General features: G+C 43.0%; 1 protein-coding gene across 5 annotated transcripts in view; it reads left to right on the top strand.

Annotated features, from left to right (window-relative positions):
* The first annotated feature begins 21587 nt into the window (after positions 1-21587).
* The window catches only part of LOC141132459 (uncharacterized), a 51913-nt gene continuing 49602 nt past the window's right edge, over positions 21588-23898 (top strand). For all 5 annotated transcript variants that reach the window (XM_073620853.1, XM_073620851.1, XM_073620849.1 and 2 more), the window contains exon 1: positions 21588-21739. In XM_073620853.1, coding sequence (XP_073476954.1) covers positions 21646-21739 — 94 coding nt within the window. In that variant the 5' untranslated portion in view covers positions 21588-21645. The remainder of the gene's footprint in view (positions 21740-23898) is intronic.

The raw sequence follows: 23898 nt of genomic DNA, 5'->3' as shown, positions 1-23898 counted from the left end.
ACACAGAGGTCCCTCCCTTCATCTGGTATACACATGTATTGCTTTGCTACAAAAACTGCAGGTACTCCCAGTAAGGGGAGGGGTTATATAGGGAGTAAAACTTCCTGTTTAGGGTGTGCCAGTGTCCATCACCTAAAGGTTGCCTATATAACCCATATAGTTACTACTATGACTCTGTGTCCCGTGATGTACTCCAAGAAAAGGATTTTACAGGTAAGCTGTTATAAAAATCCTATTTTTCCTTCCACTTGACAATTATGTGCCACTTTGTGTTGGTCTATCACATAAAATCCCAATAAAATACATTTATGTTTTTGGTTGTAACATGACAAAATTTCAAGAGATATGAATACTTTTTCAAGGCACTGTAATAATTTGATACATCAGTAATAACTGTTAAAGGAACAGATCCAGTCTAATGTGATCACTAAAAGCATTTATGTTCATAGATCAATGACAAGAGCAGTATCAGATAAAAACAAGAAACATGACAGCAAGGGACAATCGGAATCAGATGCTGTAAAGAGGTTTGCAGAAAGCTGCAATGTTAATTTTTTTTTTTTTTACAAAATTTGAAGAAATAAATCAGTAAATCAATTGCAAAAAATAACATAGATATCTCTATCTATCTATCTATCTATCTATCTATCTATCTATCTATCTATCTATCTATCTATCTATCTATCTATCTATCTATCTATCTATCTATCTATCTATCTATCTATATATCTATCTATCTATCTATCTATCTATCTATCTATCTATCTATCTATCTATCTATCTATCTATCTATTAATTTTTCACTCTTTGTTATATTGCAGCCATTTGCTAAAATCATTTAAGTTCATTTTTTTTCTCATTAATGTACACACAGCATCCCATATTGACAGAAAAACACAGAATTGTTGACATTTTTGCAGATTTATTAAAAAAGAAAAAGTGAAATATCACATGGTCCTAAGTATTCAGACCCTTTGCTCAGTATTTAGTAGATGCACCCTTTTGATCTAATACAGCCATAATGCCCCGTACACACGGTCGGATTTTCCGATGGAAAATGTCCGATCGGAGCGTGTTGTCGGAAATTCCGACCGTGTGTGGGCTCCATCAGACATTTTCCATCGGATTTTCTGACACACAAAGTTGGAGAGCAGGAGATAAAATTTTCCGACAACAAAATCCGTTGTCGGAAATTCCGATCGTGTGTACACAAATCCGACGGACAAAGTGCCACGCATGCTCAGAATAAATAAAGAGATGAAAGCTATTGGCCACTGCCCCGTTTATAGTTCCGACGTACATGTTTTACGTCACCGCGTTTAAAACGATCGGATTTTCCAACAACTTTGTGTGACCGTGTGTATGCAAGACAAGTTTGAGCCAACATCTGTCGGAAAAAATCCTAGGATTTTGTTGTCGGAATGTCCGAACAAAGTCCGACCGTGTGTACGCCCTATTAGTCTTTTTGTGAAAGATGCAACAAGTTTTTCACACCTGGAGTTGGGGATCCTCTGCCATTCCTCCTTGCAGATCCTCTCCAGTTCTGTCAGGTTAGATAGTAAACGTTGGTGGACAGCCATTTTTAGATCTCTCCAGAGATGCTCAATTGGGTTTAAGTCAGGGCTCTGGCTGGGCCATTCAAGAACAGTCACGGAGTTGTTGTGAAGCCAGTCCTTCATTATTTTAGCTGTGTGCTTAGGGTCATTGTCTTGTTGGAAGGTAAACGTTCGGCCCAGTCTGAGGTCCTGAGCACTCTGGAGAAGGTTTTCGTCCAGGATATCCCTGTACTTGGCCGCATTCATCTTTTCCTCGATTGCAACCAGTCGTCCTGTCCTGTGGCAGCTGAAAAACACCCCCACAGCATGATGCTGCCACCACCATGCTTCACTGTTGGGACTGTATTGGACAGGTGATGAGCAGTGCCCGTTTTTTTCCACACATACCGCTTAGAATTAAGGCCAAAAAGTTATATCTTGGTCTCATCAGACCAGGGAATCATATTTCCTGACGCATCATGGCAGCACACACATTGGGTTGTGACTCCGCCTCCACAACCTGATAGGACTGGTTAGCTATAAGATTTGAAGAGGAGCCCACCTTTGCAGTCTCCTTTTTTCCTTACCTGGATGGAACGACTGGTCAGAGCTTGGAACCCCTTGCCGATTCGCCCCAGCTAGGTTCAGCCTCTCCTAGTTGGAAGCCCTGACTGTACAGCCTCTAAACGAGCTTTATGCAGGGAACCCCACTCTGATGGTCTCAGGGGTATGTCTTACCTATATTTTTCAAAAAGCCTTAAACAGGTTTAAAAATGTGCAGCGGTCTCCACCTCTTACCTTTTAAAGTTCCGTTTTTTACCACCTGGTAGGTTTCCACTGTATCTATAATAAATCATCTTTATTTTTTCTTTTCTCCCCCCTCTGTGTCTCCATCTGGGCCCGCTGGGCGCTGTAGTTCCTCGCCTTGCTTGTCCCATCATGGCGGCCGGCTCGGACTCACTGCGCCAGGAAATGATATCTGCATGGTGGTGGATAGCCTGCACCCTCTTTCGCCAGCACCCAAAATGGAGCCGAACACCGCGGATAGCTAAGGTGCATGCGCGGCCGTGACGTCAGCGCTGCAGCGACGGCGGTTTATTTAAAAACCGCATTTCTGACATTTAGATGTTGTTTGGAGGGTAAGAGACCACCCTCCACTACAATACTGCTCCATTCATTGCTGCCTTGCTGGTCAATCTCTGTTCCTGCTGCTGGTTAGTCTTCCTCTCTCTCTCCCTCTCTTCCCAGCACTGCCAAAAAAAAAAAAAAAAAAAGAAAATTTTTTTTATATACATGTTAAAAAAAAAAAAAAAAAAAAGGGGAATTCTTTTCCTTTCTTTTCTCCCTTCATAGACACACTCTACTTTCTCCTATGGAGGCCGCTGCCACAGCAGACCATCCACGGACTACAAGGTAAGGGGGCATATAATGGGTAAGTAATGAAGAGGAGAAAAAGAGAGCACTGCCACTAATACCATCTTGTACTGATAGTTCCGGCAGGTCGTCAAGGTCATCGCTTTCTAAAAGAAAAGAGCGTTCACCTTCAAGACACTCTCATTCTCGGAGAAGTCATTCAAGATCCTCCCACCATAGAGATTCAACATCTTCTCACCAGCCTCGAGATGAGCAGTGTATCCGTCCTGCGGCTAATACGTGCTGGGTCTGTGGAGCACAAGCGCTACCTGGCAAACTGGTATGCCAAACATGCTTCGACAAGGCAACCCGCGATAAAGAAGCTGACGCAATGCAGGCATCCAACATAATAAGAGAATCAGTAAAAGAATCTATTATGCAGGTAGCAACATCCGAATCAATTAGACAATCCACTTCGGCCTCAACTTCTTACGAACCCCAGGACCAAGAGGATTCACCAGAGGAGGAGGAAATACTAATACCCACTTCCTTCGACTTCGCACTAATAGATCCTTTTGTGAGATCAGTAAAGGAGGCGATCGGATGGGAGGAAAAAAAGGACGCTCCTTGTAAACTAAGGAAATAATTTCCTAACCTAAAAAGAGATTCCGAAACTTTTCCATTTATAGATGAGCTCGAAGAGCTAATAAAGGATGAGTGACAAAAGCCAGAAAAAAAATCTGGTCTAAATAATAGGCTAGCCAAGCTTTACCCACTGAGGGAACCGATGGTAAATCCTCTCATCTCAGCACCTGTGGTAGATTCCTCATTAATGCGCCTGGCGCGTCATGTAACCTTACCAATCGAAGATGCCGTCACCTTTAGAGACATAATGGATCGAAAGATAGACCCCAATCTTAAAAAAGCCTATTTGGCGGCAGGAGGGGTCTGCAGGCTGGCAGTTACACTGGCAGCAGTCGGTAGAGCCATCATGAGCTGGTCATCTAACATCGAAAAATTATTACTAGAAGCAGCAGAACGGGAGAAAATCACTTCTGCTCTACAGGAACTCAGCCTGGCGGGAGACTTCGTGGCAAAGGCATCGGTGGATATCATAAGATCCTCAGCGAGAGCAATGTTGGCAGCAGTAACGTCCAGAAGAGCATTGTGGCTAAAGCCCTGGGTCGCAGATGCGACTTCAAAATCCAGTTGATGTAGAATCCCATACGACGGAACAAACCTATTCGGGCCTAAGCTAGATTCTGCAATCTCGAAAGTTACCGGAGGTAAATCGGGTCTCATTCCCTCAGATAGGAGACCTAAACAGCAAAAAAAAACACCGTTTAGACGACATCTGCCCGAAAGATATCGAGAAGCAAGGTCTTATAGGGCAGGTAAACAATTTAAGCGGAATTGGCAAAATCCACAACCATCTTTTGTGAGGGTGCAGAAGCCCAAAAACCCCAATTCAGGGGATCAACAAAAGTCGTTTTGATGGCACGCAAGCCTAACCCGCAATAGTGGGTGCGAGGTTGAGGCTATTTGCTCATGTATGGATACACTTTATAAGAGACCCCTGGACGATATCCACCATCCAAGAGGGTCACAGATGGACATTCAAACACAAGCCGCCCAGAGAGCTCTACAGAGTTACCAGACTACCATCTTCCCTTCCGAAACGAAAACTTCTAACCAAGTATATCCTGGAATTACTACAAAAACAGGCAATCGTAGAGGTTCCACGGGAACAGAAAGGCACAGGATTCTATTCTCCTCTTTTTTTAGTAACAAAAAAGACAGGAGACTTGAGACCGGTACTCGATCTAAAAAGCCTCAACGAAACGATTCTAGTCGAATTATTCAAGATGGAGAGCCTTCAATCAGTACTACTAGCAATAGGGACAAAAGATTGGATGCTCTCGGTCGATTTGTCCAATGCCTATTTGCATATTCCCGTGCACCAAACCTTCCAGAAGTATCTACACTTTGCAATAGGCCACCAACACTTTCAGTTTCAGAGCCTTCCATTTGGAATATCAACAGCTCCCAGGACCTTTACAAAAGTCTTGCTACCGGTAATAGCGCAGCTGATGGAAAAAGGACTGAGAGTCCTACACTATCTCGACATACTACTTCTAGCCGACAGTCGTCAAACTCTGCTTCTACATCGAACAATATTAATCTCCACACTCCAACAGTTTGTCTGGATAATAAATTGGAAAAAGAGCAACCTGGTTCCGGCACAAAGAATTATTTTTTTGGGGAGCCGAGATAGACACCAGTTACAACACAGTCAGTCTTCCTTAAGCGAAAATAGATCCGCTGATACAGAAAATAAAGAAACTCCTGGCAGTAGAGTACTTATCAGCCAGAACATGTCTAAGCATCCTGGGTTCAATGTCTTCCACCTTCTTAATGGTCCAGTGGTCCCAATGGAACTCAAGAACATTCCAGAATTCATTCCTAAAACAGTGGAACGGGTCATCAATGAACCAACGGATCATGATCAACCCGGCAGTGAAGAAGTCTGCATGGTGGTGGACTCGAATCAGCAACTTATCACGCAGCCGTCCCATAATACCACCACTACCAGAGATAATCACCACGGATGCCAGCCTCCAGGGGTGGGGAGCACATTATCAACATCAAGGGGCACAGGGCCATTGGTCCTTTCACCCACAAGGTATAGTTTCAAACATTCTGGAACTCAGAGCCGCCTGGAAAGCTCTACTAACATTCGGATCACTTCTTACAGGATGAAGCGTTCTCCTACGCATGGACAACACAGCGGCTGTGAATTACATTCACAGACAAGGAGGTACCCGGAGCAACACACTCATGGAGGAAGTTCGCCCTATAATCGAATGGACTCAAGTTCATCTGACGGATATCAAGGCAATATATGTCCCGGCAGTACAGAACCAATTCGCGGACGACCTGAGCCGAATATTCATATCAAACAACGAGTGGTCTCTCAACCCTCAAGTATTTGCTCTTCTCACTCGCAAATGGGGGATCCCCAATATGGATTTGGCAGCAACTCCACAGAACAACAAATGTCCCCGGTTCCTATCGAGAGCCACCTATCCAACGGTGGCAGGGATCGACTGTCTCCATCACCCATGGAGTTTCCACTTAGGATATATTTTCCCTCCGATTCCCCTAATAGCCAGATTTCTGGCCAGGCTGAGGAGATCGACATCCACAGTCATAGCAGTATTGTCGTTCTGGCCGAGAAGGCCATGGTTTGCGACCATCCTACAACTAAACACAGAAGAGCCGTTTCCGCTCCCATTGACCCCAGATTTGCTCTCACAAGGCCCATTCCTTCACCCAGAACCCGAACGACTGCACCTAACGGCCTGGAGGTTGAAAGGGAAAGGCTACTAGACCAAGGGTGTTCACTTAGAGTAGTAAACACACCACAACAGGCCAGAAAAGGGTCAATGAACAACACATATAGCAAAATCTGGGAAAAATTCACTGCATTTTCGCAACAACAGTCTTGGAACCCACTCTCTCCTTCAGTCTCTCAAGTCCTAGAGTTCCTACAACTAGGACTGGAGAGGGGACTAGCCTCAAGCACTCTCAAAGTCCAGGTCTCTGCACTGTCCGCAATGACGGGAACCAAATGGGCACTGGATCTGCTCATAATCCAATTCCAAAAAGCATGCCTGAAAATAAGACCACCAAGAAAACCAACCTTTCCGACTTGGGACCTATCGATTGTGTTAGAGACTCTGTCTAGAGAACCCTTCTTCCCTCTGGAATCAGTATCCTTATGGGATCTAACATTTAAATTATCTTTCCTGGTCGCAATAACATCTGCCAAAAGAGTCTCAGAGTTACAAGCTCTACTAATCAAAGAGCCGCATCTGGTCTTTTACCCGGATAGAGTCATCCTCAGACCATCAGATCAATTTATACCTAAGGTAGCATCTACCTTCCACTTCAACTCGGAGATCAATCTTCCAGTTTTTCTTACTAGTGAAGGGAATCCACATCCGTTGGACATTAAATCTGTTATCTCCACCTACTTAGAAGCTACCAAACAATTCAGAAAGACTGACAACCTTCTAGTCATACCACATGGCGCAAGAAAAGGCCAGGCAGCTTCCTCAAGAACAATAGCTTCTTGGCTAGTGAGAACCATCAAAAGAGCATATCAAATTCGGCTACTACCAATACCGGATGGATTAAAGGCCCACTCGACTAGAGCGGTAGCGACCTCCTGGGCAACGTATTGTAGTGTGTCCTCAGAAACCATTTGCAAGGCGGCAACCTGGTCTTCCAGAAACACTTTCATATCACACTACAGAATAGACCCGGCTCAATTAACTACGGTTGAGTTCGGGAGATCAATCATTCAGTCTAATTCTTCTATACCCTGTACTTGAGCAAATAAAATCTTCTGAAATCACCCACCCATATAGCGAGTTATTTCCCAATGTGTGTGCTGCCATGATGCGTCAGGAAAACGGAAAATTGTATACATACCTTTCCGTAATTTTCCTTTCCTGACGCATCCCATGGCAGCACACAGGATCCCACCCCTCTAAGGTGATAGTTACTGAGAATGCAAAGGTGGACTCCTCTTCAAATCTTATAGCTAACCAGTCCTATCAGGTTGTGGAGGCGGAGTCACAACCCAATGTGTGTGCTGCCATGGGATGCGTCAGGAAAGGAAAATTAGGGAAAGGTATGTATACAATTTTCCGTTTTCTCACCATCTTGGAGTCCTTCAGGTGTTTTTTTAGCAAACTCCATGTGGGCTTTCATGTGTCTTGCACTGAGGAGAGGCTTCCTTCGGGCCACTCTGCCATAAAGCCCCGACTGGTGGAGGGATGCAGTGATGGTTGACTTTCTACAACTCTCTCCCATCTCCCGACTGCATCTCTGGAGCTCAGCCACAGTGATCTTTGGGTTCTACTTTACCTCTCTCACCAAGGCTCTTCTCCCCTGATAGCTCAGTTTGGCCGGACGGCCAGCTCTAGGAGGGGTTCTGGTCATCCCAAACATCTTCCATTTAAGGATTATGGAGGCCACTGTGCTCTTAGGAACCTTAAGTGCAGCAGAAATTTTTTGTAACCTTGGCCAGATCTGTGCCTTGCCACAATTCTGTCTCTGAGCTCTTCAGGCAGTTCCTTTGACCTCAGGATTCTCATTTGCTCTGACATGCACTGTGAGCTGTAAGGTCTTATATAGGGATGAGCTTCGCGTCGAACTCATGTTCAACTCGAACATCGGCCGTTCGAAAGTTTGCCGAACAGCGAATAATTTCGGGTGTTCGCGGCAAATTCGAATGCCGCGGAACACCCTTTAAAAGTCTCTGGGAGAAATCAAAAGTGCTAATTTTAAAGGCTTATATTCATGGTATTGTCATAAAAAGTGTTTGGGGACCTGGGTCCTGCCCCAGGGGACATGGATCAATGCAAAAAAAAGTTTTAAAAACGGCCGTTTTTTCGGGAGCGGTGATTTTAATAATGCTTAAAGTCAAACAATAAAAGTGTAATATCCCTTTAAATTTCGTACCTGGAGGGTGTCTATAGTATGCCTGTAAAGGGGCGCATGTTTCCCGTGTTTAGAACAGTCTGACAGCAAAATGACATTTCAAAGGAAAAAAAGTCATTTAAACTACTCGCAGGTATTAATGAATTGCCGGTCCGACAATACACATAAAAGTTCATTGATAAAAACGGCATGGGAATTCCCCACAGGGGAACCCCGAACCAAAATTAAAAAAAAAAAAATGACGTGGGGAGGTCCCCCTAAATTCCATACCAGGCCCTTCAGGTCTGGTATGGATATTAAGGGGAACCCCGGCCAAAATTAAAAAAAAAAAAATGGTGTGGGGTCCCCCTCAAAATCTATACCAGACCCTTCAGGTCTGGTATGGATTTTAAGGGGAACCCCGCGCCAAATAAAAAAAAAACGCATGGGGTCCCCCCAAAAATCCTTACCAGACCCTTATCCGAGCACGCAACCTGGCAGGCCGCAGGAAAAGAGGGGGGGACGGGAGAGCACCCCCCCTGAACCGTACCAGGTCACATGCCCTCAACATTGGGAGGGTGCTTTGGGGTAGCCCTTCAAAACACCTTGGCCGGTGGTTGTGGGGGTCTGCGGGCGGGGGGCTTATCGGAATATGGAAGCCCCCTTTAACAAGGGGACCAGATCCCGACCCTCCCCCCTGTGTGAAATGGTAAGGGGGTACAAAAGTACCCCTACCATTTCAAAACTGTCAAAAATGACAAGAGACAGTTTTTGACAATTCCTTTATTTAAATGCTTCTTTCTTCTTTCTTCTATCTTCTATCTTCCTTCAGTTTCTTCCGCCATCTTCTGGTTCTTCTGGTTCTTCTGGTTCTTCCTCCGGTGTTCTCGTCCGGCATCTTCCTCCGCGGCGTCGGCATCTTCTTCCCTTCTTCTCCGGGCTGCTCTGCATCCATGATGGCATGGAGGGAGGCTCTCGCTGTGTGATGCTTCTCTCTTCATCTTCTTCTCTTCATCTTCTTCCCTTCATCTTCTTCTCTTCATCTTCTTCTCTTCATCTTCTTCTCTTCATCTTCTTTTCGGGCCGCTCCGCATCCATGATGGCATGGAGGGAGGCTCCCGCTGTGTGATGCTTCTCCTCTTCTGACGGTTCTTAAATAACGGGGGCGGGGCCACCCGGTGACCCCACCCCCTCTGACGCACGGGGACTTGACGGGACTTCCCTGTGGCACCGTCAAGTCACTGTGCGTCAGAGGGGGGCGGGAGCGGCCCGTGGAGAAGAAGGGAAGAAGACACCGACGCTGCGGAGGAAGATGCCGGATGAGAACACTGGAGGAAGAACCAGAAGAACCAGAAGAAGAAGAAGATGGAGGAAGAAACCGAAGGATGATAGAAGATAGAAGAAAGAAGAAAGAAGAAGCATTTAAATAAAGGAATTGTCAAAAACTGTCTCTTGTCATTTTTAACATTTTTGATAGTTTTTTTGTGAAATGGTAGGGGTAATTTTGTACCCCCTTACCATTTCACACAGGGGGGAGGGCCGGGATCTGGGGATCCCCTTGTTAAAGGGGGCTTCCAGATTCCGATAAGCCCCCCACCCGCAGACCCCCACAACCACCGGTCAGGGTTGTGGGGACGAGGCCCTTGTCCTCGTCAACATGGGGACAAGGCGTTTTGGGGGGCTACCCCAAAGCACCCTCCCAATGTTGAGAGCATGTGGCCTGGTACGGTTCAGGGAGGGGGCGCTCTCTCGTCCCCCCTCTTTTTCTGCGGCCTGCCAGGTTGTGTGCTGGGATAAGGGTCTGGTATGGATTTTTAGGGGGACCCCACGCCATTTTTTTTTAAATTTTGGCGCAGGGTTCCCCTTAAAATCCATACCAGACCTGAAGGGCCTGGTATGGAATTTAGGGGGACCCCCACGTCATTTTTTTATTATTTTGGCTGGGGTTCCCCTAATATCCATACCAGACATGAAGGGCCTGGTATGGAATTTAGGGGGACCCCCCACGTCATTTTTTTTTTTTTAATCTTGGTTCGGGGTTCCCCTGTGGGGAATTCCCATGCCATTTTTATCAATGAACTTTTATGTGTATTGTCGGACCGGCAATTCATTAATAGCCGCAAGAGGTTTTAAATTCCTTTGAAATGTCATTTTGCTGTCAGACTGTTCTAAACACGGGAAACATGCGCCCCTTTACAGGCATACTATAGACACCCCCCAGGTACGAAATTTAAAGGGATATTACACTTTTATTGTTTGACTTTAAGCATTATTAAAATCACTGCTCCCGAAAAAACGTCCGTTTTTAAAACTTTTTTTTGCATTGATCCATCTCCCCTGGGGCAGGACCCAGGTCCCCAAACACTTTTTATGACAATAACTTGCATATAAGCCGTTAAAATTAGCACTTTTGAATATTCATGTTCGTGTCCCATAGACTTTAACGGTGTTCGCATGTTCGAACAAATTTTTTGCCTGTTCGCAAGTTCTGGTGCGAACTGAACAGGGGGGTGTTCGGCTCATCCCTAGTCTTATATAGGCAAGTGTGTGGCTTTCCTAATCAAGTCCAATCAGTATAATCAAACACAGCTGGACTCAATTGAAGGTGTAAAACCATCTCAAGGATGATCAGAAGAAATGGACAGCACCTGAGTTAAATATATGAGTGTCACAGCAAAGAGTCTGAATACTTAGGACCATGTGATATTTCAGTTTTTCTTTTTTAATAAATTTGCAAAAATGTCAACAATTCTGTGTTTTTCTGTCAATATGGGGTGCTGTGTGTACATTAATGAGGAAAAAAATGAACTTAAATGATTTTAGCAAATGGCTGCAATATAACAAAGAGTGAAAAATTTAAGGGGATCTGAATACTTTCCGTCCCCACTGTATATTAGGGTAATGAGATGCTCAGCCGCAGTAAGACGTTTGAATGATGTAAATGTTTTAAAGATGGCAATACGTCCATCAATGACGACCCCGGCCATGGTGGTTTCCAGCCCACAGCAGTCATTTCTGTGAACATTCAGCACATGGAATGCCTTATCCTGGATAGTCGACGCATAACCTGTCGTGAAATTGCTCATTGCACTAAGTGCCCATTACAGCAACTCGGCTGGGAGGTATTGCCACATCCCCCTTACAGCCCGTACCTCGCTCTGAGTGATTTCCATCTGTTTGGACCCCTAAAAGAGTTTCTCGGAGGACAGAATTTCAGCACTGATGACGAAGTGAACCAGACTGTCTTAGGATGATTCAGGCATACTGACAAATCTTCCTATGCCAAAGCTTTCAAGCCATTAGTTAAACGATGGGATAAGTACCGTATTTATCGGCGTATAACACGCACTTTTTTCCCCTTAAAATAAGGGGAAAATCGTGGGTGCGTGTTATGCGCCGATCCCCGCTATTTTGTGATCTGTCAGAGCGATCGCCGCGATCGCCGCCGACATTCACATAGCTTGTATTTTTAAACATGGCGCCGCGGAGTTCGGAGGGACTCGGCGGCGCTCGTTCAGCTGAACGAGCGCCGCCGAGGACACAATGACTGGGCGGAGCCGAGATACACATAGCCGAGGCTTCTCGGCTATTCTCGGCGCCGTTCACAGTCACGCCCAGTCCCGCCATTGAACCTGTGTTATGTCCATCATAGGGACTGGGCGTGACTGTGAACGGCGCCAAGAATAGCCGAGAAGCCTCGGCTATGTGTATCTCGGCTCCGCCCAGTCACTGTGTCCTCGGCGGCGCTCGTTCAGCTGAACGAGCGCCCCCGAGTCCCTCCGAACTCCGCGGCGCCATGTTTAAAAATACAAACTAAACGTTTGTATGTCGGCGGCGACAAGGCTGCACGGACCACTGGGGACAAGGCTACACTGGGGCAAAGCTGCACTGGGGACAAGGCTGCACTGGGGCAAAGCTGCACTGGGGACAAGGCTGCACTGGGGCAAAGCTGCACTGGGGACAAGGCTGCACTGGGGCAAAGCTGCACTGGGGACAAGGCTGCACTGGGGACAAGGCTGCACTGGGGACAAGGCTGCACTGGGGCAAAGCTGCACTGGGGACAAGGCTGCACTGGGGCAAAGCTGCACTGACAAGGCTGCACTGGGGCAAAGCTGCACTGACAAGGCTGCACTGGGGCAAAGCTGCACTGACAAGGCTGCACTGGACACTGGGGAAAGGCTGCAGATGAACACTGATGAGGCTGCATTGATGGGCATTTAAATGTAAGTTTTTATTCCTTAAACTTCCCTCCTAAAAGTTTTTTTCCTTAAAATTCCCTCCTAAACTTGGGGTGCGTGTTATACGCCGGCGCATGTTATATGCCGATAAATACGGTATATAAATGTAGCAGGGGAGTATGTTGAAAAATAGACGCAGTTTATACTCCTTGAAATGTGTTTTTTTATTATATAAACTCAAAAGTCCCCATTTGACTTGAATGCCCCTTGTATAATGAGTACAATCCACGTTCCTGCTTCAAAAAATATAATTAAATTATTTTATCAAAACATTTTAATGAAAGTCTTTTTTGTGATGTGTTTTTAGAAAGTACCTAATCATACTCCTGTATGTGTCTACTTCTGCAAGTATAAAACTTCTGATTTCACTTTTACTTCATGCTAGCAAGAAATTAGTTTCATTACACCTTTAACCAAATTTATATCTTTTTTTCTTTTGATGCAGGACAATTGTGGTATATTGTGTTTTCTTTACACGCACTGCAATGTGTCTCTGTCTAAGGTGTGTTTTGCTGGAAACCAAAGATACAGAAGGCAAAATTTAAACACCATCACACTAAAATGCAGAGATGTGAATAAAGCCTTACGGGCAACAATGTTAATCTAGCCTTGTGGGCAATTGTTGTTGACATATTTAATTGCAATTTGCAACAAATTTATATTTGTTTGAAGAAAATCTGCCAGCTAGCATTTGGTCTACCATGCAGCCATTTTTACATTCTGAAAAAAGAAACTAAAGAGAACATGTTTTGCTCATGCAGGACCAAGCTAGGGGTTAGTCCTTTTTGCCACACACCAGCTAGTTATAGCTACTTTCTCTCTCTAGTGTTGGCAAGGCTTTGACTCTAGAGCTTGAAACTACCTCCATTGCCTGGAGATGTAGCAGAGCTCATCACATTATATAGATAAGCTCCAGAGTTAAAGCAGAGCTGAAAATAGGCCAGAACTGAGAACTGTAGCTTCACTAAATAGTTGTCAGGGCTGGGCTCCTGCTATTTACAAGCAGCTCTTTTCTTTCAGTGCACAGAGGCTGCTCAGCTGTCGGTTAATTACCAGCCACTCGTTTCAACAGTGACTTACCCGGTTATCATTACCTGCCTCATTAGTCCAGCCTACAGCCAGCCCCTTTTGGCTATTTAAACAGCTTTGCTCATTTCCTCTGTGCCCTTGCATGGTCTTTGATCTCCACTGTGTTTCTGTTTATGACATGGCCTGGCTGACTTCTCTTCCGATACCTGTTTCTGCTTCTTACTACGCTGACTTCTGGCTTTCTGACCCTGGCTTGTCTGATTACCCGCTCTGGCATTCAAACCCTGAGAGGATTTGAATGCCAGCCATAAGGCTCAGTTTTTGATTACGTTCCTAAACGGTGTTATTTTTTTGCTATTTTATTAAAGGCGTGATTATAACTGCATTTTCTGTTTCCGCCTGGTTTATGGTTCCTGACTATAGTGGGATAAAGTATTTCTTCAATGTGCTTTATTGGGTACAAAACACGCGTCTTGAGAAATACCTTTGTGTGAATATGCTATATTTAAATTCTTTACATTTTCCAATAATTAAGCAATTCATACAAAACAAAAACATAGTAAGATGATAAAGTTTGTCATGGAACTCTGGAACTGTCACTGGAACTGAAGGCTCTGAAGCTAGAGCTAAGTTTCTTGGAACAGGTCTGGAGCTAAATTCAAAAGGTATTGGAACAGCTCTGGAAGGGTGAGCTTAAACTGCTAGAGTGAGCTTAAACTGCTGAAGCTGGAGTTCAACCGCTAAAGCCACTCCATAGCTGGAGCTATGGGTGTACGTTTATCAAACAGAGAAGAGCCGAGATCCTGATGATCACGGCTGATCTCTCAAGTGTGCCAGTTTTTGAAGCTGAGATGAGGAGTGGAGAACATGTTCTTCACTTCTCATCACAGGACACATCCTTCTGTCATGCACTTTTACACAGATGACCAGTTTATGAAGGTGAGATCTGAAGATCTCACTGGCCATCTCTGTAAAATATCTCCATTCCAGATTCTCCAGCCCAGAGGTGGAGAATATGGTGAGAAGCTGCTGTGATGTAAGGGAGGAGGCTTCTTTCTTTCTAATGTCAGCAATAGTGAGCTTAAAGATTGATACAAATAATAACTATATATGTTTATGTGTGTGTATATATGTGTTTTATATGTGTTTTATATTTTTTTGGAACTACATTTCCCATGATGCTCATGCACTCTGCAATGTAGTTGAGCATCATGGGAAATGTGGTTCCAAAACATCTGGGGTGCCAAGATTCGCCATCACTGATATAGTATACCCCTCACATTTTTGTAAATATTTTATTATATCTTTTCATGTGACAACTCGGAAGAAATGACACTTTGCTACAATGTAAAGTAGTGAGTGTACAGCTTGTATAACAGTGTAAATTTGCCGTCCCCTCAAAATAACTAAAAACACAGCCATTAATGTTTAAACCGTTGGTAACAAAAGTGAGTACACCCCTAAGTAAAAATGTCCAAATTGGGTCCAATTAGCTGTTTTCCCTCCCCAGTGTCATGCGACTTGTTGGTGTTACAAGGTCTCAAGTTTGAATGGGGAGTGGGTGTGTTTAAATTTGGTGTTCTCTCACTCTCTCATACCAGTCACTGGAAGTTCAACATGGCACCTCATGGCAAAGAACTCTCTGAGGATCTGAAAAAAAGAATTGTTGCTCTACATAAAGATAGCCTAGGCTATAAGAAGACTGCCAAGACCCTGAAATTGAGCTGCAGCTGGGTGGCCAAGACCATATAGCGGTTTAACAGGACAGGTTCCACTCAGAAAAGGCCTCGATATGGTCGACCAAAGAAGTTGAGTGCACGTGCTCAGCGTCACATCCAGAGGTCGTCTTTGGGAAATAGACATATGAGTGCTGCCAGCATTGCTGCAGAGGTTGAATGGGTGGGGAGTCAGCCTGTCAGTGCTCAGACCATACGCTGCACACTGCATCAAATTTGTTTTCATGGCTGTCAACCCAGAAGGAAGCCTCTTCTAAAGATGATGCACAAGAAAGCCTGCAAACAGTTTGCTGAAGACAAGCAGATTAAAAGCATGGATTACTGGAACCATGTCCTGTGGTCTGATGAGATCAAGATAAACTTATTTGGTGCAGATGGTGTCAAGCGTGTGTGGCGGCAACCAGGTGAGGAGTACAAAGACAAGTGTGTACAAAGTACAAAGACAAGTGTGTCTTGCCTACAGTCAAGCATGGTGGTGGGAGTGTCATGGTCTGGAGCTGCATGAGTGCTACTGGCACTTGGGAGCTACAGTTCATTGAGGGAACCATGAATGCCAACATGTACTGTAACATACTGAAGCAGAGCATGATCCCTCTCTTCAGAGACTGGGCTGCAGGGCAGTATTCCAGCATGATAACAACCCCAAACACACCTGCAAGACGACCACTGCCTTGCTAAAGAAGCTGAGGGTAAAGGTGATGGACTGGCCAAGCATGTCTCTAGACCTAAACCCTATTGAGCATCTGTGGGGCATACTCAAACAGAGGGAGGAGGAGCGCAAGGTCTCTAACATCCACTAGCTCCATGATGTCATCATGGAGGAGTGGAAAAGGACTCCAGTAGCAACATGAGAAGCTCTGGTGAATTCAATGCCCAAGAGGGTTAAGGCAGTGCTGGAAAATAATAGTGGCCACACAAAATATTGAAACTTTGGGCCCAATTTGGACATTTTCACTTAGGGGTGTACTCACTTTTGTTTCCAGCGGTTTAGACACTAATGGCTGTGTGTTGAGTTATTTTGAGGGGACAGCAAATTTACACTGTTATACAAGCTGTACACTCACTACTTTACATTGTAGCAAAGTGTCATTTCTTCAGTGTTTTCGCATGAAAAGATATAATAAAATGTTTACAAAAATGTGAGGGGTGTACTCACTTTTGTGAGATACTGTATATATATATATATATATATATATATATATATATATATATATATATACACACACACACACACACAGTATAGTTATAATGTATTTTCTTTTAGGACCCATTCACATCTGAGCAATATAGAATTGTAGGCAGGATTGCGCAATTCTTGACACAATTCCAAATTGCTGTAAAATTTTGTCAAAATACACAATGCCCAGATAGACTACATTATCGAATTAATTGAGTTTGCAACGCAGCACAATTACTTCTGGTTCGATGGTAGATTCTATCGTCAACACAAGGGGGTTGCAATGGGAGCAAAGTTCGCTCCCAGTCTGGCCAATTTATTTATGGCCAAGTGGGAGGAGGATGTCGTCTATGCCATGAATAACCCGCACCTCCTGTTGTGGGCTCGGTACATAGACGACATCCTCCTCCTATGGACTGGCAGTGCAGATGGTTTGGCTGATTTTATTGCGACCTTTAACAATAACAATAGGAATATTGTTTTGTCTTTTGAAGCAAGTGTAACCTCAGTCCACTTTTTGGACTTGGTTATCGAAAGAAAGGAAGGTCAATTTGTATTCAGCACCTATTTTAAATCTACTGATCAGAATGGGTACATTCCCACCGATAGTTGCCATCACGCACCTTGGATCAGGTCAGTTCCTAAAAGCCAGTTCCTGCGATTACGTAGGAACTGTAGTGACCTCAACACCTTTAAGATCCAAGCAGCGTCTCTTAAAAACAGGTTTCTGGAGAAAGGTTATAACCCCTCTGATTTGGATAAGGAGATTGATAATGCCTGTTTGATCGATCGTCAATTATTACTAGAGGACAGACCTAGACAAGTAAATGAGGACTTTAAATGGTCCTTTATGACGTCCTTCTCCATTCAACATAATCATGTCAGAAGAATTTTTGAACACCACTGGGATGTCCTCAAAACGGACAAGATTTTGGGCCCTATGCTGCCCAGAACCCCTAAGGTGGTTTTAAAAGGTGTTCCATCCCTTCGAAATAAGTTGGCACCCAATGTTGTCAACCCCCCGAATAAACCTTCCTTTTTTCATAATTGGATTTGTTTCTACCCCTGCAAAAAATGCCTAGTATGCCAGTTTAACATCAGCGGTAGGAGGCCTAGCCATACTTTTTCCTCCACTATGACTGGCCGTTCCTATATGATCAAACAATTTTGTACTTGTGCTACTACAGGGGTGGTCTACCTTCTGACTTGCCCATGCGGTAAGCAGTATGTGGGGCGGACCATTAGATCATTTACAACACGAGTCTCTGAACATATTAATCTTATCAAAGCAGGTAGTACTAAACATACTGTGCCTCATCATTACAGGGAATTCCATGATCGAAACCCTGAAGGCACACAGTTTCTTATCATCGATAAATATGTTGCTCCTTGGCGGGGTGGTTCGACCCTTAGGGGTGTCTCCCGTCTAGAGACTTACTGGATTTATGAATTGGGGTCCCACTTTCCGCAAGGTATCAACGTAGAGTGGGACATCAATTCCTTTATCAATTAATCATAGTTATTCTTCCTATGATCTCCCTTTTCTATAATTTTTAGCGCCCAATTTTATTCTGATCATTGTTATTGGTGTCAGTGTGAATTTTGGATCCACTTATTAGTTATCAATATGTATTTTAAAATATTAAATTTTGCATGCATTGACATCATCTCAGATTTTATATAATTTGTACAACCATCACCTTATGGAGGAGGCCCCTCCATGTTGAGGGCTTGTCATGGTTTTCCCTTCCCCCTGGTTTTTGCTGTACTGTATAGGATGTATGAGATGCCCCTCATTGGCAGTGTCATTGCAACCTCCATTCAATATTTTTAACCAACATACGGTCATGGCCGACGCCTTTTTATTACCTCAATTAGTTTTGTCACATATTCTATGTCGTTTTGACATCACGACATATTTAGACACCATTTTTGTTTAGATCCACCTCTGCTGACACTTTTACCCGCTGTCAGATCATCAGGACCCTGTTCCGGTCCTCTCCAACCTATCGGCGCCTCACTTCCTATATGAGATGGAATGGGGCTGCCGATATGAAAGAGAGGCTTGACCCCAGGTGTGGAGCGCATGGGCGCCGCACTTGACGAGCGGAGGGTGCCATTGCGCACACTCGTAACTCGAGGCCAGATCCGGTAGGCGGAGCGTGACGGCGATTCGGCCTATGGGATCTGGACACATTTAGAATGAGGCTTGGGGCGCGTCCGGATCATTCCCGGATGAAGCTGCCATTGCGCACGCTCATTTTATGAGACCGGATCTAGTGGGCAGAACGCGATGGCGCTTCAGCCTATGGGATCCGGTTACATTGAGAGAGAGGCTTGGTGTGCATCCGGATCATTTCCGGATTAGCCGGCCAGGCTGTCAGTGTAATATCCATTATTCAATCCGGACTTTTTATATGTCGATGATGGCGGTACAATACTGCCCATCGCTCCTTTTAAATTTTACACTTATTTATGATAGTTTAATAGCAAATCACTATCATTTTTAACAACCGGAAGTGACATCATTTGTGCAACTTCCGGTATTGTGACACTCCCAGTGGGGGTCATTTCTTGTTTAAATAGTGGTGAGGTAGGGGGGGCTCCACACCCCAGATGAAGGCTTTGTAGCCGAAAACATGTCGGGTGGACCCCTCACGATTACCGCGATTGATCTTTTTTGAGCTGTTTTGTGATCTTCTATCATGTGAGTGTTTCCATTATTATTTTAATAAATTGATGTTTTTTAAACGATATCATGCCATGTGAGCTTTATTTCTCGCATGGTATTTGAAACATCCGTTTGGCCTGTTGGACCGCTTGGGGACGTTTGAAGTTGTGGTGAGACCCCTCCCCCCATTTGAATCTGAGGATATTTGACGATTCATCTTACCAGACCTGGTGGTCAATTAAGCTTCCTTAGACTTGTAAGACGTAGGTCTTTTCAAGTCACCTGATTCTGGTAAGCCTCTCTTGATGCTCCGGTGATGGTCCCGCCATCTATTTAGACCCTCCATCCATTTGTGGTTCCTTACCTATCTATCCATCTACCAGAAGTGATCAATTTTATTTATTTCATTTCTCAATACTCAACCCTCATAGACTTTTGGTGGTGGTTTTCTATTCCACTAGTCACTATTAATACAATTGTCAATCTTTATGGACTATATTGGTTGATTTGTCACTTATGTATGATTTTAGATTCACCACATCATTTTTGCATTATTGGTTTATTATATTCACTGTATCTCAAATGTCATTTTGAAGCACTCATTGTTGTTTCTATATTATTTTAGCCCTGCAAGGGATGGCTAAAATTTTGCTCACTGCTTAGTTATGTAAAATTTATTATTCACTTATACACATAGCGCTACACTATTATATAATAAATACAAAATACACAATGCGCTTAGCTCAGTTAGCAGACATGCATTTTTCCACACATTTTGTCATTTAACAAATACACTACCAATGTGCCAAAATGCGCATTGAAAAAATGCACAATGCTCCATGCCCAAAACATTTTCAATTTGGCTTTTTTGTGTGCGTTTTGATACAGTTTTTGATGCACTTTTTGCTGCTTTTTCAACACACATTTTGGCTTGTTTTTAAAACGCATTTTGGTGCTTTTTTAACATGTATTTTGGCTCATTTTTTACCTGCATTTTTGTGTGCATTCCGGAAACACATGCAAAATGCAAGATATGCTTGCGGTGGCATTAATTGGTAATGGCACCCCAAAAGTATCTAGCAAATGTGCTGTTTGCCAAAATACGCATAAAAAGGAAATAAAAATGCATGTTAAAAAAGTGTCAAACTACATGCTAAAAGAAGCTCCAAAATGTGCGTTACAAACCACACCAAAATGCGTGTTAAAATAACCTGTGCCATAATGTGTGCTAAAGGGTCAAAATGTGTGTTTAAAAAAAGCACCAAAATGTACAATAAAAAATACCCACGGCCAGTGCACGTTAAAAAATATGGCATGTTAAACAAACCTGCAAAATACGCGTAAATAATGACAAAATGAGCAATAAAAAAGAAGTGCCAAAACAAACATTTAAGGAATGTGCCAAAATGTCAGTTAAAAAAAGCACCAGTGGTCAGTGCTTATTATTTTCATGTAATTACATGGTCTTTTTAACTTTGGTTTCACTTTTAAAACTCAGCTGCATTGTAATCACACAGGTGTCTCAGGAGATCACAGGCAGCCCTCCTCCTTCTACACAGATCTCCGGTATTCTCAGAGGAAAAACGTCTCCTCTCTTCTCCTTCTGAGAACAAAATGTTCTCCGCTTCATAAACAGGGTGCCAGAGAAGATTTTTTGCTTAGAACTGAAATGAGATAAATTATCTCTGTTTGATAAACGTACACCATGGATCCCTGGCAACTATAATTTTCCTTCTTGCGCATTTCCATTAGAAGCAATGAAAAATACCTGATTCTTCTGTGAAAGATCATGTGATTCTTCCATTCCTTCCATGATCCTCTGCTGCGTGTCTGAGCAATCAAGCATCTGGTGGAGGGGGGGAAACTAAATGGCAAATTAGCAGCTGATCTCATTTACTACTTACAAACAGACCAATAGTCTACATTTACCTCAGGAGATAACATCTTGCACAGTACATCAGAGCTGGATAACCCACAAGGTAGACTAGGGCCAGATATATATCTAGGAGGCCCAGCTACAACTGTCATGCTCCTGCAGTAAACCAGGTGGATTGAGCAATTAGTGAAAGGTATGCATTTGTCTGTCACTTTACAAGGAAAGGTCCACTTGTCAGCCGTTGGTATCTGATGGAATGAGCCATAACATGTATGTACAAATAGTACTACTTCTCTGTGTCTAGTGTAAATTGGGGGGCCAAAGCTATGATGTTGCCCAGGGACCTTTTCTACTTTAATTTCTGCAATATGTGTTTAGATAATAAACCAGAGTTGTATGTAATCCTTTGCACATTTCTCCTTCTGTAGTGTAACAGGAAGTGGCTGATTTTTTTTTTTTTTTTAAACCTATTCTATAGCTTTTGCAGCATTTGTCACACTACATAGTAGCTGACCTCTTTGGCCACAAGCAATTGTTAGAATGCCGTTTATGATAAATAGAATGATAATGTGGCTGTCTGATTTCTCTGCAATCGGCATGCTCTTCCTATCGACTGGTTTGACATCAGCTTTTGGTAAGTTTAAATATATTACTTTTATTTTATTGTGGAGCCTCACTGATCCAGCGGGTTTTTCTGTAATGTAAAATGTGTAAAATATCATCTTTGTGTAACAATATTCTCTGTAGAGAATGTGAACCCCTCTCCTAATGGTGAAAGCATGTGAGGACCACGTACACATAGGAGTCTGATTTTGGTGAATTAACTTTTACGAACTATATGTATTTTCAAAATAAATTCAATTAAGAGTGCTCGATGACTGTGATTCAGCATCTTGGGATTCATTAATATTTAGAATCAGATCCCATTTTACAATGTTGAATGTAGATTAACTTTTTAGTTTTTGAGTATTACAAAGAATATAACATTTTCTTTTTAACAGTCCTATGTTAAATTCTTTAAATGGACAAAGGGTGGCTTAAGTATCCATGTAGGTGCTGAAGCATTCCTTTGTACTATTTTAGGGCAAATGTAAAGAGTTGGTAAGCATGACTTTAGTGCAGTCTTTATATGCCTATATACAATGTGTGTGTGTGTGTGTGTTGTTTTTCCAATTCTATAAATATTTTATGTGCTTAAGCAAACCATTTCAAGGAAGACTTTTTACTTACTAGTTCCCTACTATTTTATTAATACAACATGTAAGGGATTTACTAAAACTGGAGTGTGCAGCTCTGCATAGAAACCAATCCGTTTCTACATCTTATTGTCAAAGAATAATTGAACAAGCTGAAGTTAGAATCTGATTGGCTACCATGCACAGCTGCACAAGATTCTGAGTGCTCTAGTAAACATCCCTCATGTTAGTAAAGATTGACTTAAAGTATAACTAAAGGAAAAACCTTTTTTTTTTTTTTTTTTTTTTTTTTTTAGTTTTGGATAGAGTGGAGATGGATTAAAACGCTTGTCAATTTTTATTGCTGTCTGTGCCCCCATTAGGGAGATTCACCCCCTCTATTTGTTCTGTTTACCATTATCAGTAAGTAAATAAGTAAAAGTAAGTTAGTTAATCAAGTAAAAGAAAATCTAAAGTTTTGCGTTGTCCCCAGAAAAGTAACAGGTGGGAAATCTTCCAATGGGGAAACTAGTTCTGAAGACCTGGGGTTGCCCAAGAAATTCCAAAAAAGGTCCACGCTGCTCACAGGGGAGCCGGCTCCAAAAGCAAGATCTCCTCTCTGCAGTGTACTCGCCCAGTCGCAGCTGAAGCAATAATGGAAGGAAAATCCGGATGGCTGCACACCAAACTGAGATTCAAATGCCTTTATTCACATAAAACCATGAAGAGCACTACATGTACAAGCAAGGAAGGAACGGCTTACATGTTTCGTACACAAATTGTGCTTTATCAAAAAATTCCCTTACTTTGCAGGGATTTCTTCTCACTTCCTGTTTGGCTATGTGACAGGAAGTGAAGGGAAATCTTTGCAATGGGATGCAGATAGCAAAAAAAAAAACAGACAGGGGTTATAACCCTCTGCTCTATCCAAAATGGGAAAAAAAATGCCTATAGTTCTACTTTAAGCTGGCCATACAATTTCCTTGTTCAATTTCATTTAGATTTACTTTCAACTATGTACTGCATGGGTCTGCCTGATTGCATACAAATTGAAAGTGTTTAGGTTTGACCTCCATATTATATGGTTTTGGCAAATCTAAAGGAAATGGTACAAGAAAACCATAAAATGTATGGTCAGCTGTAAAAAGCCAAGGGAAAATTGACAATGAGAAATGGATTTGACAATTAGTAAAAGCTGGAATTCTTGTTACAGATGATCAGTATTCATAGCCATAATTTACTGCATATACCATAATTTTAATTCACTCAATAGATTGTCATTACACATCAATTTCAAACTACCTGACATCTAATTGTTGTGCACGATTTAAATTAAATCCATTCATATTGACAGTATTATCACCTCGAGGAAGATAAAAGTTCTTCTTGAAACACACAATGCTAAAACGTAATGAAATGTGAACCCTAGGGGTCACAACATCAAGGTTAAGGGGGGACTTCTGTTAGGTAAGGGGAATTCAAACTACCAATGTAAACTTCTAATGCATTATAAGTAATGTTTAAAACAGATCTAAGGACACAATGTATTCATTTAGGAGCATATGGGATGGTAATATGGGATGGTATAATACCAAAGAGGTACTTCAGATAATGTAAC

This window comes from Aquarana catesbeiana, linkage group LG03 (assembly GCF_042186555.1).
Source record: "Aquarana catesbeiana isolate 2022-GZ linkage group LG03, ASM4218655v1, whole genome shotgun sequence".
In the NCBI taxonomy this organism is placed as follows: domain Eukaryota; kingdom Metazoa; phylum Chordata; class Amphibia; order Anura; family Ranidae; genus Aquarana; species Aquarana catesbeiana.
This window is presented reverse-complemented; position numbering and strand designations above follow the sequence as displayed.